Source organism: Syngnathus floridae, chromosome 5, assembly GCF_059516105.1.
Source record: "Syngnathus floridae isolate MCC-2025c chromosome 5, RoL_Sflo_1.0, whole genome shotgun sequence".
In the NCBI taxonomy this organism is placed as follows: domain Eukaryota; kingdom Metazoa; phylum Chordata; class Actinopteri; order Syngnathiformes; family Syngnathidae; genus Syngnathus; species Syngnathus floridae.
In genome coordinates, this window is record NC_142417.1 from 2,905,728 (window position 1) to 2,923,914 (window position 18,187).

Consider the following 18,187-nt stretch of genomic DNA (forward strand, 5'->3'; position numbering starts at 1 on the left):
ACTTTTGAAACAATTTGTCTCAGGTAATCAATCTTGGGAGTTTTTCTAGCCAAAGGGCGATTGATGGATATTTTTCTTCATATTTGCATGACTAACAGCTGCAGTATTCTTATTTAAAATTTATAATCTGCGATTCATGATTGAAATTTCAGTCGCCATCAAGCCAAATCTCTCGCGTGGGTTTGGCTTTGAAGGACACTCGGTATAAGTAATAACTTATTAAAAATGTAATAAAAAGTATTTATTTAATTATATTTTTGCCATTTATAACTTTTAACAAACATCTGTAACATGTATATCAATAAAATAATGCCTGTAAATTAGATTTCCCCGACGAGCAGACCATGGGTGTCAGAGCTGTGGAGAACCAGCCGCGTCGTCCGCTGGCCTTGCTTGATGGACTCGATGGACAGATACCGCTGAGGCGTCTGCACAGACTCCAAGATGTACCACCCGGATGCACCACTGTCTTTCTTGACAAAGAAAGAGGATGTGGGCAGAGTTTTGATATCGTTGTTGGCTCTGCTTTGCCTCAACTGAGAAAACACATTTTTTACCATTAAAAAAAAAAACGACTTCTACTGTTGTAATCTATGCTGGAGAATCGTAAGCGTTTGACTCACTTTGAGCAAGCTGGCCTCCACTGTGAGAATGTAACACACCTTATTGTGCCAGAAAAGAAAAGCAACACGCTTGTTGTCAGTGTCTTCAAGAAGATCCAGCTGAGGGACTGGGAGGGAAAGCACCATGAGAACTTGGGCAGCAGTTGGCAAATATTTTTTACAATCATTCACCTGATTATCCCTTTACGATATGCACGAACTTACAATTGGAGGCAATAGGAAGCTCTGCTTTGCCAAATAGTTATTTATACTATATGTATGTATGTATATACAGTATATATTTATACTGTGTATGTATATATTTATATTGTGTGTATATATTTATATTGTGTGTGTGTATATATATATATATATATATATATATATATGTATATATATATACATATACACAATATACTATGTATGTATATATTTATACTATATGTATGTATATATGCTGTGTGTATGTATATATTTATACTGTGTATGTATATATTTATATTGTGTGTATATATTTATATTGTGTGTGTGTATATATATATATATTTACAATATACTATGTATGTATATATTTATACTATATGTATGTATATATGCTGTGTGTATGTATATATTTATACTGTGTGTATATATATATATATATATATATATATATATATATATATATATATAGCTCATAGGATATGATTGCAGGAAATTACTCATCATTCAAATACATCTCAAAATGAATTAGGCAGACGTAGCTTGAGGATATTTCTATATACAGTATGTGAGGGGAATACGTCATTTCAAGAGAGGATTGAAAAAGAGTCGAACATTTTAATTACAACAATACATACGGTTGTCGTTTCCCTGCTTATCGATGACATCCAGCTTGAATCCATCCCGGTACTTTCGCACAGTGATGTATTGTCCATCTCGAGTTTTCAGGGTGCACCGCTTGCGCTCGGAGGTCATGACGCTCACTCACAGATAGACACCACTGAAATGACAATTCTGTCAATCATTTTCCCAAAAGAGCCAATGCCCTGGAGTTTAAACGCAGTAGCTCAGACTTGTCACGGGCAATAAAATCCATAAATCTTGAAATCCACTTAAGAAGTTTGCAATTTGGAATAAAGGAATCATGTAAATATGTAAGTTCATTGTATTTGTTTACTATAATGAAAAGTAAACACTTATGTCTCATGAATGCTTTTACGGATGCGTCTAATGATAATCTAAGAACATGCACAAATTGTGTTTATTGTTTTTACTACACAATAGTCATCTTTTTTTTTTTTTTTTTAGTATGTTCCACAAATGTCCTTATAAAAGCCTAAAACTGAATACAACTAAATCAAAGCATTTTCCATTAAAAAAAAAAAGTGAGCCAAACAATATGAACATCCCAAAGTAATTCTTGTACTCACCTTAGCTTGTTCGGCAGTAAGAGCTGGGAATCCTTCCGATGGAGAAAAGCAAGTGAGTTAAGTATGTTGCATGTGTGCCCGCCTCCACATTTATCAAGGGGGAGCTAATACAGGGGAAGAGTTCTGCCAATGACGACAGGACACACTGCCGCCTGCAGGGAAGTGATTATTATTAAAAAAAAAAAAAAAAAAAAAAAAAAGCTTCCCACATCAGATCTGTCTGTCTGCAAGATTGATGATGTGTCATCGATGAAGTACACAACACAAAAAAGCAAATCAAAAAAACCAAAACATTACTCACCACCGGCGATGCTTTGCCAAGTATTTCCAAAGGTGACGCAACAGTGCGTCGTGGTGCTGAGGTGGAGAGTAAACTCTTGTCACGTTATTCATAGCTGTTTCAAAAAAGTCACAGCTGTACCACAGCCTGACGCGGAAAATGTTAAATATGCGCTTTTGCAGAGAGACTAATTTTCTGCCATTTTCGACAAGAAATGAAGTCAACCATTTTTCAATTAAGTCTGACACCAAATCAAAATTGCCTGAACTGGTTTCATTTTATTGAAAATGTGTGACACCTTGTAACATTAAGCTTTCCTAGTTTTTCATTCTTGGTTAAAAATCGAATATTTTGTCACATTCAAAAATATGCAATGAAAATAGTGTGATAGCACATTATTAAAGGAAAACATGTATTTAAAGCAATGTACAAAACACAAAGTTCTTCAAAAAAGTCCTGAATGAGCTGAACAGTTTGAAGTAGAAGAAGTGAAGTAAAATGGTTCGAATCATTTGCGAATTCTGGAACGGGACATGTCGACGTAAAATATCGGCATTCGTTTGGGAACGCTGTCAGGCGTAACGTGGACATTTCTGGAACATGTGTCCCGAGATGTCCACAATGACAGTCTGACGTTCAAATGAAGAATATTTTCCGTTCAACGTCTCACTTGAATGTAGAATTCGGAGGAATTCGGGTGAAAAATATCAGCAAGAATTCAATTTGAATGCATGGGAGATGGGGAAAGACGACAAAGCCGGGGAACTGTACATCGAGAAAGGAACAGCGATGAAAAGCGACGTCAATCATAACTGCTAATCATCACTCACCAGCCGGACACACATTCTATCTTTGAGCGCCTCGTTCTCCCTGTAGACAAAGAGGGTGTCGCCTCTGGCCTCCTCTTCCTCCTCGGTGGCCAGTAACTCGGCGAAGGATGCCACGCATTGGTCGTGCTCCTGCAGGGAGGTCGGGTAGCACCGCGAGGCGCCCTCGATGCGTATGGAGCGGCGCACAGGTGTGAAGAAGCGCACCTCGTGGCCGTCCACCCGTCTTGGCTCCCGTTGTTGCCTGGACGGGGGGCTGCGGGAGAGAAAGGACAAACTTTTTCCGGGTCTGTCGCCGTACTAATTCTACTCCTCTCTCCATCCATCCTTTTCGACGAAGTACCCACCCGGGAGTGTCAGTGATCTTGTACTTGACCGTGGATGAGGCCCCCGCCTCCCCAGAGATGAGAACCCGCACGGGGGGTGTCACCGTCAGGTCTTGGCCATTCTCAATCCTTGGAGTGCCGTCTGCTTCCGCTTCATCTCCCTCGCTGGCTGACGAGACAACCCCACATACTGTTCACTTGACCCACTGTACTGTTGCTGGCCAAAAGAGCAGCACCGTAAAGCTGCTACCTTTGGTGTCCTTCTTCTTCAGAATGTCAAACACCACCATGCGCAGCTCGTCCACGGGCTGCAGCGGATGAACGGAGACGCTCTTTAAAGCACTGCACCGACACGCGCGTTCAAACGAGCTGATTGGTCGCGCTCACCTCCAACACAATACGAACAGCTTCCTCGTACATGGGAAGGACATCCAGGTCACCCTCTTGCTCCATCAGGCGGGCCTTACAGATCCAGAATTTGGCAAACTTCTGGGACACTGGCGGCAGCCGTGAGAGGACCTCTTTCACCTGCGCTGGACAACCCTGTTGGGGGTCCGAGATGGTGCCGGGGCATTAACATTTGATCAGGATGTGTCCTGTAAGATCTTTTAGCGTAAGTAGTAGTCATCTCACACCACGATAAGAATCGACGACAAAAGGCCAAATACCTCGTAATTTTGACTCATCCATGTAGAACATGTGGTCAAATGAAAAGCGAGAGAGCAGACAAACACGTACACAACATCTGACTGGAAGTCTAGTTTGCTTGGACAATTACTTGGGCCATTGCCTAACACCATTTTGGCCCTTGCCAGGAAAGGCTCTGATGAAATGATGAATTCCATGGCCACATGTATGTACCTCAGTGAGCAGCTTCATGCAGTCAGACAGTGACCTGTCCACGTCACGGACGAACAAGCCAGCGTCCTCTTGAACTTTCAGGGTGCTTGAGTGGGGTCGCGAGAGGACACGTCCAACTGAAGGCTTGGTCTGCATGGGAGGGCGCTTGTAAGAAATGCCTTTGGCTTCCCGCCATTCCTGCAGTTTCTTCCTGAAAACATGCGTCTCAGTAATCATGAATTTCTAGTGAAACTTTGCTGAGTATGACAGTCAACATCCTGTTTTGGTCAACTTTTCACACGAGATTGTGCAAGTGACACTTTTATCGTTATTCTAAATGGAGCCGCAGGGAGAAAATATAACATCGCCCCGAGCACCAAAATAGAAGGTGTTACGGGATTCAATTTCAAAGTCCATTTTGTTAGGGCTATAGTATATTTTTGGAAGGGAAAAAAAAATAAATTCGATTCAATATCATGCAGGGATAAAATAGGTAAGCAATCTTAACGAGATAAAATAGTATGATAGATAAACTAGGCAAGCAATGTGTTTAATTTAACAATCTGGTGCAAACAACGGGCTGAGTCAACTTTTTATACATGCACCGCAGGAATGTTTGGTTTAAAACATTTATCTTCTTGAACTGCTCGGGCAAATTTTGGGATGACCTATCACAATCCCATGTACTTACATTCTCTCTGCTTGCTCAGCGGCCATCTTCCTCCCCACTGTTTGAGACGTTGTCGCTTTGCTCTCACATTTGGATTGGCTGGCAACAATGGCGGACGGCTTCGCCATCGGGGCGCTCTTTCCTTTCGGAGCCACGTCAGCCAGTTTAGGTTTGGCCACGGTGGGTTTCCTACTCGCCGCCGCTTGAGACGTGCGTCCGCCTACTCCTGAGTTCTGAGTCGTCGGCCTTCCTTGAGGTTGAGACGTGCGCTTGGCGGGTTGATTGGTCGTTTTGTTGTGCAGCCTGACGAAAGGTCGTGCGTGCGACGAGGGCAGCGGCGTTGATTTGGCTCTGCTTTTACAAGGCGGTTGTTCACCAAGGGTGGACTTGAGCTCTCGAGGGACAACTGGTCTCTGGTGAAGAGGGTTTTTCTTCACCAGAGCCTTGGAGGACGTGACAGCAGAACTCGATGGAACAAGTTTGGCGTCCGCCGGGAGAGATCTCGGGACCCGAGGATGGGTTAAGGCAGGGACGAGCCCTGTCCTGGTCTTCACCATGGGTCCTAGACTCAGCCGGGAGGTATAAGTCTTTAGAAGAGAAGAAACGGTGGGTTTTGACGGTGGCCTAGAAGTAGTGCTTGAGTTTTTGGCCATTGAAAGGTTGGAAGATACTTTTCCTGTGGGCTGTATCCTGACTTTTGGCGCTTTTGGGGGGAAAGTACTTGCCTTCAGAGTGGGAACAGCGTATGTTCCCGTGAGTGTTGGCTTTTTACAGACTGTTGACTGTGTAGGCCGACTGCGTTCAGTTGGTACGTTCTCTTTGTTCCGAAAGACAAATGGCTTCCTCGGGGGCTTTGGGTTGTCGGTAAGACCCAAGGGTTGGATTTTTTTGGCTTCATGACGGAAACTAGTGGCAGGAGCTTTATTTTCTTTGCCCCTGATGAGCTGAAAGACAAAAGATGATGAAATGTCTCTACACTATGACATTATTTCCCTTGGTTTTTTTTTTGCTAATGATAAAGAATTGGAAAAAGCTTTAGAGGGGTTGAAGAACAAAAAGGGATTAAAAACAATTTAAAGAATTCTAAATATCCCTTCAGTTGCAGTTGCATATTTTCTTTAAAAAAAAAAAACTCGTGGTATTTCAGTGATACTATCATTAATCCATTTTTTTCCTGCAATTGTGAGTGGATATAATTGCTAGATAAGCGCTGCAAGGTGGCCACAAATTAAACTGTCAAACTGATGCTTGTTGTAATGCGAGCTTGTTGTGAATCTAGAAAAAAAAAAAAACGGTTTCAAGCAATTTCATGCCACACTGTCACAAACCTGTAAGGCAGAAGTCAATTTTGTAGTCTCGGGCTTCTTCCCTGCACGCCGATCGACATCTGGTCTGTAAAGACAAATGTTTTCATTTCAACAGAGAGCGGACCTTTGCCAAGATGCAAACAGGATGTGTCCAATGTTTTCCATGAGAAAGCAGTTCCTCTTGAGGAAAAATAACAATATAACTTCTTACATTGAGTTGTGCTTTGATTTATTCTTCAAGTATTCCATGAACTTCTTCTTGCGCAGTTCTGTGACACAAACAAAGGTCAGTGGCATACTAATTGCTATCAATGTTTACAGGAAGTTTATATGTTTTTTTGCCAAGTAAAATTCCTCACGCCCTTTTTGTTTTGTTCATGTCCCTTGGATTCATTTTTTTGGCACGAAATGTCATAGATTCCCTTCATATATTACATCCAGAGGATTTTAAGAACTGTATGAGTTTGTGGTTTTATTTGCTCGTCTATCAAGAATCAACATGACTACAATAACATACAGTGTATGTTTGAGGGGTGTCAAACTCGTTTTTTTCGCAGGCCGCATTGCTTCTTTCGGAGGGCCATGATAACTGTCAACCCAAATAAATGTATGAGCATCTCATATTAAATTATAATTTAATATAATATATAATTAAATATTAATTACAGTAAAAGCTACAAAACAAACTGACAACTTGTTTTCAAATCAGATGAGAAAAAAATGGTCAAATATTTAAAAAAAAAGATGATATTAAAAGTGAAGACAATTTGCAATTATAGTAATGACACGTGAATTTTATGCACAATTTGTCTTCGCGGGCCACATAAAATGATATGGTACGGGCCTTGAGTTTGACACCTGTATGTCATACACAATGACACACGTTATCAGTATTCGTGCCTCTCAATTTGTGACGTATCGTTCAAATATGACATTTAATGAGCAATATCGTACAGACAGCATATCAACTGGGTTTTCATACATCGTGTTACACGGGGAGTCTATAAATTCTATTGTCATCGTTCTCTTCGTCATCCGCGAATGCGTAATTAGCATTAGCAGCCAGGCTAAATAACGTCGTCATTGACCCAAACACGCTTTTCAGACCTTTTCTGCTCTCGACGTTGATGGGAGCATCTTCGTCCATATTTTTTGAACTGCTTATCTTCTAGAACGTTTACATGGAAATAAGAGCGGTTAGCTTCAAAACAGCTAAACAACTAAATGCGCACTGGACAAACGGCTTTGAAAGAACCGGGTCGCCTCGCTCTGCTCATCTCCGATTGGACAGTTTTGAATTTGCGCAATTCTTGCACTTGCAGGGGATTGGCGGAAACATTCATCAACAATCAAACGAGCTTTTTAAAACAAAAATACGCGTATGACGGAAATAAACATAATCGAAATATTACAAGAATGTGTGGGAGTGAATCTCCTAATTTTTCAGTTAATTTGTTTGTTTCTGTTTTCAGGGTACTGAAACTTAAAAAAAAAAGTCTAAAAATAAATTAATTTTAAAAAGGTGGAAAATTTGGGTGGTTTCACATCTCTTATAAAGAAAACGGATGTGGAAATGGGATATAATGTTTAGAATGTGTTGGATTGCTTTTTTTTTCTTGGTAAAGAGGGAGGAACTTACACTCCACCACAGTTGGTGGTAGTAATGCGCCTTATTAGTCAAATGCCTACTGTCTAAAAAGAAGAAGAAGAAATAGAAGAAGACGAAGAAGAAGATTAGAAAGACCAAGAAGAAGAAAAGGTTCAAGTCTTATGTCTTCTGCAATGACGTCAAAAATGTCCAACGAGTTAATAAGGAACAACTATTGTGGGCGTCGACGAAATATTCCGATGATTGAAGGAATAATTGCAATCACTTAATCAATTCGTGAAATTGAAGAAAAGCATAGTGTCACCCATGGTAACACACGCATGAGGAAAAACCCGTTAGTTGCTCGGCGTGTGGCGATAGGCAATTTTGATTTGGAATGTCCTCGGATTTTAGTAGTCCTTCACAGCGGACGGAAACAAATGTACACACACTTTTTTATTGGGAAGAACCTTTTCTTAGATTTCAGCGAACGAAATCAGCGTGTTAACCATGGCGTCGTACGAGAAGCAATTTTGTCCGGCGAAAGAGGACAACGAGCGACAACGACGTCAACTGGACGCTGCTCAAACAATGCCACACTTCCAAGGTTTGCTCACATTCTTGCTGGCTGATCATTTAACACATTTGATCTCTGCCAACAATATTATGTATATGACCCACATGACATGTGTTTGTGTTACTTGTGTCCTGGAGATGTCCAGCAGCCAAGCGCTCGTCAGGAGTGGAGGAGCTTGCTTTTGCAGCAGGACCATTCACACCTTCCCCACATCAAGGAGGAAGAGGAAATTGACATCAGCAAGTTGCCACTACCTGTTGTGAAGAGTGAAGTGGAGGAAGAACATCCCGCTCACTTAAGAAAAGAGGACCATCTCCACTTTGAGGAAGAGGAGCAAATGGATGTCAGCAAGTTGCCTGTCATTGTGGTCTCTGTGAAGTGTGATGATGATGAAGATGAAACACCTCGGTGGTCGCAGATTAATCACGACAGCCCAAGTGGAGGTATACTTTCGAACAATCTGTTATCTCCGCTGTCGGACACTGACGGCATCGAAGAACCTTCGAGGGATGACACAGATTACGAGGACAAGCAGTTGGATTGTGGAGAGAAGGAGGCAGCTCCTAAAAAGAAAACTTCTCACACACGCAAATGTGAAGAACATTTCAGCTGCTCAATTTGCGGAAAAAAATTTGCTCAAAATCGACCCATGGTTAGACACATGAGAACGCACACGGGAGAAAAACCTTTTAGTTGCTTAACTTGCGGTAAGGCGTTTTCTCTCAAGGAATATATGAAATCACACATGAAAAAACACACAGGTGAAACCCCCTTTTGTTGCACATTTTGCGGTAAAACATTTTCTCAAAAGAAAACATTGCAATCACACATGAGGACGCACACTGGAGAAAAACCCTTTCGTTGCTCATTGTGTGGTAAAAAATTTGCTCTCAAGCTAAACATAGTCAAACACATGAGGACACACACAGGGGAGAAATCCTTTCTTTGCTCGACATGCGGTAAAACCTTCTCGGAAAGGCATCGTCTGGTATCGCACTTGAGAACGCACACGGGAGAAAAACCATTCACTTGCTCAACTTGCGGAAAGACCTTCTCGCAAAGGCATCATATGGTGTCACACGTGAAAACGCACACAGGAGAAAAACCTTTCATTTGCTCCGTTTGTAGCACAGCGTTTTCTCGAAAAGTCAATCTCGATATACACATGAGAACGCACACTGGGGAAAAACCTTTTAGTTGTTTAACTTGTGGTAAAACGTTCTCTGTCAAAGCAACCATGGTCAAACACATGAGAACGCACACAGGAGAAAAACCTTTTGATTGCTCTGAGTGTGGTAAAAGATTCACTCAAAAGGTAAACATGGTAATACACATGAGATCTCACACTGGAGAGCAAGAATTTTGTTGATTCGCGTGCGGCAAAAACAGAGTGGAAAAAAAAAACACTACAGTGCTTATATATTTACATATCATTTGGATTTGGGATGATGTAATATTTACCTTTATTCAACTACTTAGATCTATTTATCTCAAACTGGAAATGCTGTTTTATCTGAGTTTTTTTTTTAGCTATTTTGAATGGCAATGATATTCTGTTTTGAAGATGACCATCTTCAAGAAACATGGATGTCAGTAAATGTTGGTTTAAAAAAAACAAAAACGTTTGTATCTTTCGTATTTAAGTGTCCTGACAGTAATCATTTCAGACCACTAGACGACACTAGTGCGCTATTATAGTTCGTAAACCCTATAAGGTGACGACGTCGAAGAAGACGAAGACAGTACCGACGAAGAAGAAAACAAACACAGATATACACGGATAGTTTATGCTATGCTACTTTATGTTGCGTGCATACAACGCGGCTAAGCTAGTGGGGGCAAAAAAATCTCGTGATGCCTAAACACATAGGCTCGCACACAATGCTGTGTAATGACAACAAGGAAACTAACTGAAAGGAATATTAGTCATGATTTAATAGTTGTTTTTATTGATTTTTATCCATTATTAAATCTTGTTGAGAGCGTTCAGTGTACACGAGCCAGAGTAACTACATTTGCACGGAATTATGTATGTAAAACTTTGGCTGAATATATATTTAAAAACATTCTTGCCGTCTAGACCAAAAGAGTAAAATAATAAAACAATATATCTCTAAACATTACCTTAGAATGGAGGATTGCCCCGCCAAGATATCGCCCACGTAGGAATGTCGCTTAGCCGTGCTGCTACATTCCACCGGCATGTACGTAGACTCGACGCTGTATATCTTTGATTCGCTGGCCGGTTCATTTTTTTGTAGGGGAAAGGTCGCACTGGCTTCTGAGCACCCACAACAATATTTGAAGGATCTAGCAGAACATCAAAGGCAAAAGTTTATATCTGAATAATTTGGACTGTCCATTTGTCGTCATGGCACTGCTCAGAGGTAAATAAGCTTCAATATTAAGTCAATGCAATAGCAAGTAAGAAGATCAGCGGGTCTGAATTTCTGGGCATGAAATTAAGGCACTGGCTTTGTTTGACAATTTTGTGTCGTGATTTAATCCACGATGTCCGTAAAGATGTGGGAATTGATATATTTTGTTTGATTGGTTTCTCTTTTGGTCAGATTCGTTATGTTGAAAGCTGAGGTCACCTCAAGAAGTCAATATATTAAAAGTTGTGGAACACAAACCTAAATAGTCTCACCAGAGATTATCAAACATCAACTTTACCTTAAAAATGTTCCCATTTACTTCTCCCCCCCCCAAAAAAAAACATTAGTAACTGAGTAATAAATTATTACTGTAACTTAAATAGTTACTGTTCGTTTTCTGCATATTTTACGTGTTCCCTCTTCCATCACCGCTGATTCAACTGTTCATGATCGTGATCATTTGAATCAGGTATGTTGGAGAAGGGCGACATCTAGAACATGTGGGACTCCAACCCACCAGGACCGGACTTTGATGTTTAAGTCTGATCTTGTTTCTTGTAAAACAGATTGAAACTTTGCTTCCCAGGTGTATTCATCGTAGCCGCCAAGCGCACTCCATTCGGCACCTACGGCGGTGTTCTGAAGGAGCACAGTGCAACGGACTTGGCTGAGCATGCGGCCAAGGCGGCCCTCGCTGCAGGGGGCGTGGCTCCCGAGCTCATTGACAGCGTCATCATGGGGAACGTCATGCAGGTACGTATTTAACCCCTCCAGATGATAGCCACATTCAATTCAATGTTTTTGCGTCAATTCTTTTTAGAGCTCAGCAGATGCTCCCTACATCGCACGCCATGTTGGTCTCAGGTGCGGAGTTCCCATCCCAGTCCCAGCTCTCACTGTCAATAGGCTGTGTGGATCTGGTTTCCAGTCTATCATCAATGGGGCTCAGGTGAGAGTGACTCCAGAACACACCTTAGGCTGAAATGACTAAACTGTGTTTTTGCATAATTACTCTCTCTCATAACCACTAAACCTTGGCATGCATGAAAATAATGTTTTGATTTGAAAAAAAAATCTGTACATTTGTGCATACAGACTACACATTTATCTACAGTTAAGTGATATAGTTTATAAGCCCCAAATTAACATATCCCCCCAAAAAATAGATTAAAACAACCCAAATAATTTTAATAAATATGTATGTCATTTTATTTGAACTACTGAATTGATTGACTTGTTCACAATGTTCATAAGAATCAAAAGATATTACCCGCACATATTGAAAGTCTACACACCCCCTGCTCACATGCAATGTTTTTAACATGTAACAAAATTGGACTGAAATAAATCATTTCAAAACAATCACAACTCAATTCATTTTTTTTTAAAAATATATATTGTGGTTCCATGTGTGTTTTTAGGAGATTTGTGTGAAAGACTCTGAGGTGGTACTATGCGGTGGTTCGGAGAGCATGAGCCAAGCTCCCTACGCTGTACGCAATATCCGATTCGGTACAAAGTTTGGATTCGATCTCAAGGTTTGATTCATCATTATATCACTTTTTTTTTTTTTTTTTTTTTGAATGAAGCTTACTTGTTCCTTGATTGACAGCTGGAGGACACTTTGTGGGCAGGCTTGACCGATCTCCACGTAAAAATCCCGATGGGCATCACGGCGGAAAACCTGGCAGAGAAATACAAAATCACGAGAGAGGATTGCGACAATTACGCATACCAGACGCAGCAAAGGTGGAAAGCAGGTTCGAGAAGCCTGCAGGCTGCCAATTCACATGCACACACACCCAAATATTAAAATATATATTTTTTTCCCCTCAGCTCATGAGGCTGGCCACTACAATGCAGAAATTGCTCCTATTGACGTGAAAGCAAAGAAAGGCAAGGTGTCCATGGCTCAGGATGAACACCCTCGTCCTCAGACCACGATGGAACAGATGGCCAAACTGCCAACCGTCTTCAAGAAGGGAGGCACCGTTACTGCTGCTAATGCTTCGGTCAGTCCTCAGAAAGACCTCAACCCTACAAAAAATGATGTTTGTTTGAGATGAAGTACGCCGCTGCTCCTTAGGGTGTGTCAGATGGCGCCGCCGCCGTGGTGATTGCCAGCGAGGATGCGCTCGGTCAACACAAGCTCACTCCACTGGCCAGAATCGTGGCCTATCATGTGTCTGGCTGCGACCCGAGTATCATGGGAATCGGTGAGTGGCGCTAACGACGATATACAATTGTTTGAAATGAGGAATAAAGAAGTTAGTCAAATGATTTGAATTACGCAGGCCCAGTTCCAGCCATTACCGAAGTGCTCAAAAAAGCAGGACTGTCACTCAGTGACATGGATTTAGTGGAGGTCAGTATATTGTTGCCTTGCTAAAATTAGCCGCTAAGGTTAGCGTATTAGTTCTTGCTTTGGTAGGTCATGAAAAACGCAAGCTAGCAGTGATGGCGGGTTTATCGTACAGGTGAACGAGGCCTTCGCCGCCCAGTACCTGGCCGTGTCCAAGGCCCTTGGACTAGACCCAGAAAAGAGCAACGTCAACGGAGGCGCTATCGCCATCGGACATCCCCTGGGAGCTTCGGGGGCTCGCATCACCGCTCACCTGGTTCATGAGCTCAGGTAGCACGGTCATGCCAATATGCGCTGTCGTTGGGAGTTATTTCATCTGGCCTTGAATGATTTATTTGGGTTTTTTTTTTTTGGTGGCAGGAGACGAGGCGGCAAGTACGCCGTGGGATCGGCTTGCATCGGAGGCGGTCAAGGAATCGCCATTGTCCTTGAAAAGTGCTGAGAATCGCTAAGAAGAGGAATGCCAAAATGATTCAGTCACATGATCAATACAAATGCTGCCTAAACTATACACACCACAATGCATTTTTATTTCTAAGCATCAAGGAATGATTCCTGGTTTATTCTGGGACGTAGGCCTACCATAAGATTGTGACTTACAATCAAGGTTGTGGTTTTCTGTTAACCATTTGCAACATCAGTCTATTGTCTTTGTGAAAAATAATGTATGATATATATTACAGTCCAGTGTTGCCTTCCTTTAATAAGTTCATTACATAACTATTATGGACAATTTCTCACATTAAAATGCATACATGGCATGTCTATGTATAAATAATATACATTTGCTATGTATTTCCATCACTCATTTGTACTTGACAGCTCATATTTTGTTGATCTAAATAAATTACATTTTGGAAAAATCTTTTGTTATCTATCCAAGTTCTAAAGCTTGATATATTGAAATTATGAAATGGTTGGGGGGGGGGGGGAGGTTACGGTACACGTGGTGTAAGAACAAGCTGTAGAAAAGTCAGATAAATACAAATAAACATACGCTTGATCACAAAAAAAAAAAAGGAAATCAGCTTCACTTGTTTACATGTGTATTACACAATGCCAGGTTTATATTTAACAAAAATTTGGGTCGAAGGTTTTTCTACAAATTTTAATTTCAATATCATTATTCATTCATGTTTATTTCAATCATCATTTAATATCACCATTCAACGATCATTTTTTTCTATACATTTTAATTTTAATATCATTATTCATCCATGTTTATTTCAATCATCATTTAATATCAACATTCAATGATGATTTTAGGAAATTTAAATTAAAACTCTGTTGGCACAATTATTCTTCCACGACCAATAACTTTTCCTGAATCATTTTTAAAAGTCCTCGTTTACAGGTAAAACTACAAAGACCAGAAACGCTTGACTCTACGTCATCACGCTGCGTTGTTATATCCGTCACTTCCCCGGATGTCGCTCTTTTCTTTTTAGCCAAGGTAAGGCTTCATCGTATTCGTGTGGCTGTACGAATAAAATCCATCATAATCGACGTTATCGAAGCAAAGCTATGCCCTTAAAATACGACATAATGAATCTATGATCTTAGATGATGCGCCGCATGTTGATATTACTCGTTCATACGCCATGATGATGAAAATATTCAGCTAAAGGCATCGGTAGCCAAAGGCCGCCGGTGGCTAACAGAAACGTGTCGATAGTGCTTGGTGTCGTTCAGTCTTTCGTTTATTAAACTTACACGTGTCGCCCTGTCCATAGATCTAATAAAGCTTTTGTGGCATTTATAGTCGCTACTCTGCGGCTAAATTTGAAGATAGCCCGGCTTACTCATTAGCGTGGCTCGGTCAAGTCGTTATTTCTATAGTGGTAGCATTACGGTAATGGCGAGAGAAGTCCACGCCTGCGAGGCGTTTTATAAACTCGTCGTTTTTATTACAAACGTGTAGACGACTGTGTGTTACCTTTGTCAGATGGCAGAGGGAGACGCAAAGCCGGCTGATGCCAAGCCAGCGAGGAAGCCGCACAAGAGCCGTAACCCGGAGATTGCCCGGGGCATCGGCCGTTACTCCCGTTCGGCGATGTACGCTCGCCGCGCAATGTACAAGAGGAAGACCAAGATGACCGAGACAAAGGTGAGTGAATCCGTGCTGCCAAACGGTGAATGAATGAAAACTGTGACGTCATGCTATCAAGATCGAGAAGAAGCTCAAACCCCGACCCAAAACCACAATTGTCAAGACCGTTGGCGGTGACAAGAATGGAGGCACACGTGTTGTCAGGCTGCGCAAGATGGTATGTACTACTCACTGCACCAGAACTTCTCAAATGGCACCTGTATTTAAGATTATGGATCTTTTTCCAGCCCCGCTACTACCCCACCGAGGTCCTCCCCCGCAAGTTGCAGAGCCATGGTATAAAGCCTTTCTGCCAGCATAGAAGGAGGCTGCGCTCCTCTATCAAGCCGGGCACTGTCCTCATCCTGCTCACTGGGCGTCATCGTGGGAAGGTAGGATTTCTGAATTTATCATTTGTGGCATGAAGTAGCAAATAAATATCCCGAATTTTTCTCTTGCAGCGTGTGGTTTTCCTAAAGCAGCTCGGAAGTGGTCTGCTGCTCGTCACCGGTACGTCTTAAAGTTTGTAGCATCAGTTTTGAATGACACTTAATTGCTCCCCTCGTTTGTTTCAGGCCCCCTCGTCTTGAACAGAGTCCCCCTGCGCAGGGCTCATCAGAAGTTTGTCATTGCCACCACCACCAAAGTGGACATCACTGGGATGAAAATCCCTGAAACGCTCAATGACGTTTACTTCAAGAAGAAGAGGCTGAGGAGAACCCGTCACCAGGAGGGAGAGATTTTTGACACGGAGAAGGAGGTAAATAAACCCTGCTGGGGTTTGGTTTGGTCCAAGAACTTGTGGACTGATTGCTAATGACATCTTCTCCTGTGTGTAGAAATACCAGCTGACAGATCAGAGGAAGGAGGATCAGAAGGCTGTTGACTCCCAGCTCTTGCCACTTATCAAGAAAGTTCCTCAGCTCAGAGGATACCTGCGCGGTACCTTTTCCTTGTCAAACGGCGTGTTTCCCCACAAGCTGGTTTTCTAAATGCGTTAATAAAAGTTGATCATACACAGCCACTCGGTCTGGACATTTATTTTACATTTTAAATCATTAACTGATTAATAATTTAAAAGTACACACTGAACAGGCACTGAATGCAGAGAGCATCATTTCATTTAAAAAAGACATTTAAATGTAACAGACAAAAATAAATACATGTTTGATTTGTTTTTAGATGGCCGCATTAGTTTAATCCTCAGAACAAAAAAGTAGAAAGCACAAAAAGGCAGCGTCCTCAGCCACACCTTGGAATGGATGCCTTTGTTGAGTCAATAACTGTCATAGTTGTAATTGTGTGTGTTACAATGTTGAGTGAGCTCTTAGCCAGATTTGAAGAGCAGGATGGCCACCTGGCCCAAGTAGAAGTAGATGAAATGTTTGGTCTCGTGAGTCACGTAGCTGCCAAAGTTCCTTCCCACGATGCAGTGCCAGGTCGGGTTGTATTTCTTGTCAAACTCCTGTCAAGAACAACACAAAACACAACCGGTGTACTTAAATCTTTCCATATTTTCCGACAACACAAAGAGCATGGCTACTTTGCGCTACAAAGAACCTGTGACTTATGGTACAAAGTGACAAAGAAACTATTTTGGGACTTTTTAGCCTTTAAAATTGCATCGATTTCATTATCGAGCTGTCAGTATCGCCGAGCGTCAGGCTGGCTGGAATTAAAGTATTGTTTTTATGCATGCTGAAAACAAATGTGCATTACATCATGCTAAGTAGAGTGTGAGTAAATTACATCACAACTTCCAATTCTCACTAATACTTCGAGTGTTTTACTCAAATCACAGTTTGCCGCTTCTCTAAAATTAAATTTTACCTTGGACATGTCAGCTTGAATCATATGAAGCCCATCTATCAACCATTCCAATTTCTGACAATTAAGTTTATTGCATTACCAGGCAGCTTTAAATTGCTCACAAGCCTTAAGTGGGTTAATGTCGCCTTGGTTTGAGTTTGATACCTTCTTGATATAGGCAGCGATGTCCTTCTCGATGTTGTACTTCTCCAGGGCCTGGGTGGCACACTCCACAGCATCCTGCTGCATGTCTTCGGACATGTCAGCATTCTTGATTACTGCTTTTCTATCACCCATGGTCGCTCTGGAAGATGAATGCAAAAAACACATTACTTCATTTTAGTGTCACTGACCAATTTGTCGTTACATAAAGACACGGGGATATTTGGACGCGCTATTTCCACTTGGATTGCGTAACTTCCACCATTGGCGGTGTGAGTGGATGCGCGCGCTCAGTTGTTTCTATGGAGACGCCAGAGCGCCATTTAACTTTTTTTTTATAGTCTTAAAACAAAACAAACGAGAAAAAAAAACGTAGCTGACCTTGTTGACGCCGAAGGCGCGTTCATGCATCAAATGCACACACGACACCCAAAGCAGCATGTTAGTAGTAACCCGAGTATATCGTTTGGCATGTCGACATTTTGTTAAAAGAAGCAATAGTTGAAGGAAAGCTAGCTGCTTCACATGCTAAAATGGGCGAGCTGTTGATTGTACCGCGACATCAAGCTGTGCATTCATCCCTGTACACAAGATTTAATAAATTAAAACAAATCCCCACACACACTTCGTTAAAACTCCTATAAGCAACCACGGTCAAATTTCTTAAATTAACTTACTAGTCTCTTGTTTGGTGCTCGATTAGATTTACACCGAAAGAGCGTCCAGCAGCGTCCAACTCATGCGAAGTGATGCACACGACTAATGTGGGTGTGTGGTTCGAGGGCGCTGAGGCTGCGTCAAGCTTATTGGCTGATGTCCGGGCAATCGGTGACGTGATTGGCTGACAGTGGGTCGTCTCTCTGGTCTTTCTCCTTGCATTTTATTTCAGACCGTCATGCCTTGCGGCCCATCGTTGCCAGGGAAACCATGAGCTCGTCTTCGACGACAACTGATGTAG

General features: G+C 41.8%; 5 protein-coding genes across 5 annotated transcripts; 3 read left to right on the forward strand and 2 right to left on the reverse strand.

Annotated features, from left to right (window-relative positions):
- Positions 1-226: 226 nt before the first annotated feature.
- ckap2l (cytoskeleton associated protein 2-like) lies at positions 227-7,540 on the reverse strand. Its single transcript, XM_088375307.1, has 12 exons — positions 7,372-7,540; positions 6,476-6,533; positions 6,286-6,349; positions 4,979-5,901; positions 4,309-4,498; positions 3,835-3,990; positions 3,698-3,755; positions 3,469-3,616; positions 2,015-3,377; positions 1,442-1,584; positions 624-730; positions 227-536 (listed from the first exon to the last, which is right to left on the reverse strand). Exons 1-9 carry the CDS (start codon positions 7,409-7,411, stop codon positions 3,110-3,112), a joined length of 1,905 nt encoding a protein of 634 aa, XP_088231433.1. The 5' UTR covers positions 7,412-7,540; the 3' UTR covers positions 227-536; positions 624-730; positions 1,442-1,584; positions 2,015-3,109.
- A 457-nt stretch (positions 7,541-7,997) lies between these two features.
- LOC148397417 (uncharacterized) lies at positions 7,998-10,048 on the forward strand. The gene is made up of 2 exons (XM_088375314.1): positions 7,998-8,459; positions 8,567-10,048. Exons 1-2 carry the CDS (start codon positions 8,363-8,365, stop codon positions 9,796-9,798), a joined length of 1,329 nt encoding a protein of 442 aa, XP_088231440.1. The 5' UTR covers positions 7,998-8,362; the 3' UTR covers positions 9,799-10,048.
- Positions 10,049-10,653: 605 nt separating this feature from the next.
- acaa2 (acetyl-CoA acyltransferase 2) lies at positions 10,654-14,034 on the forward strand. The gene is made up of 10 exons (XM_088375315.1): positions 10,654-10,816; positions 11,394-11,560; positions 11,628-11,756; positions 12,229-12,345; positions 12,420-12,567; positions 12,644-12,819; positions 12,894-13,023; positions 13,102-13,172; positions 13,285-13,439; positions 13,530-14,034. Exons 1-10 carry the CDS (start codon positions 10,801-10,803, stop codon positions 13,609-13,611), a joined length of 1,191 nt encoding a protein of 396 aa, XP_088231441.1. The 5' UTR covers positions 10,654-10,800; the 3' UTR covers positions 13,612-14,034.
- A 1,047-nt stretch (positions 14,035-15,081) lies between these two features.
- rpl6 (ribosomal protein L6) lies at positions 15,082-16,282 on the forward strand. The gene is made up of 6 exons (XM_088376534.1): positions 15,082-15,276; positions 15,338-15,436; positions 15,507-15,650; positions 15,720-15,768; positions 15,834-16,018; positions 16,098-16,282. The coding sequence occupies exons 1-6, from the start codon at positions 15,115-15,117 to the stop codon at positions 16,248-16,250; spliced, it is 792 nt and encodes a 263-aa protein (XP_088232660.1). The 5' UTR covers positions 15,082-15,114; the 3' UTR covers positions 16,251-16,282.
- Positions 16,283-18,068, reverse strand: LOC148397420 (dynein light chain 2, cytoplasmic-like). The gene is made up of 3 exons (XM_088376535.1): positions 17,907-18,068; positions 17,233-17,371; positions 16,283-16,723 (listed from the first exon to the last, which is right to left on the reverse strand). The coding sequence occupies exons 2-3, from the start codon at positions 17,362-17,364 to the stop codon at positions 16,586-16,588; spliced, it is 270 nt and encodes an 89-aa protein (XP_088232661.1). The 5' UTR covers positions 17,365-17,371; positions 17,907-18,068; the 3' UTR covers positions 16,283-16,585.
- Positions 18,069-18,187: the final 119 nt, after the last annotated feature.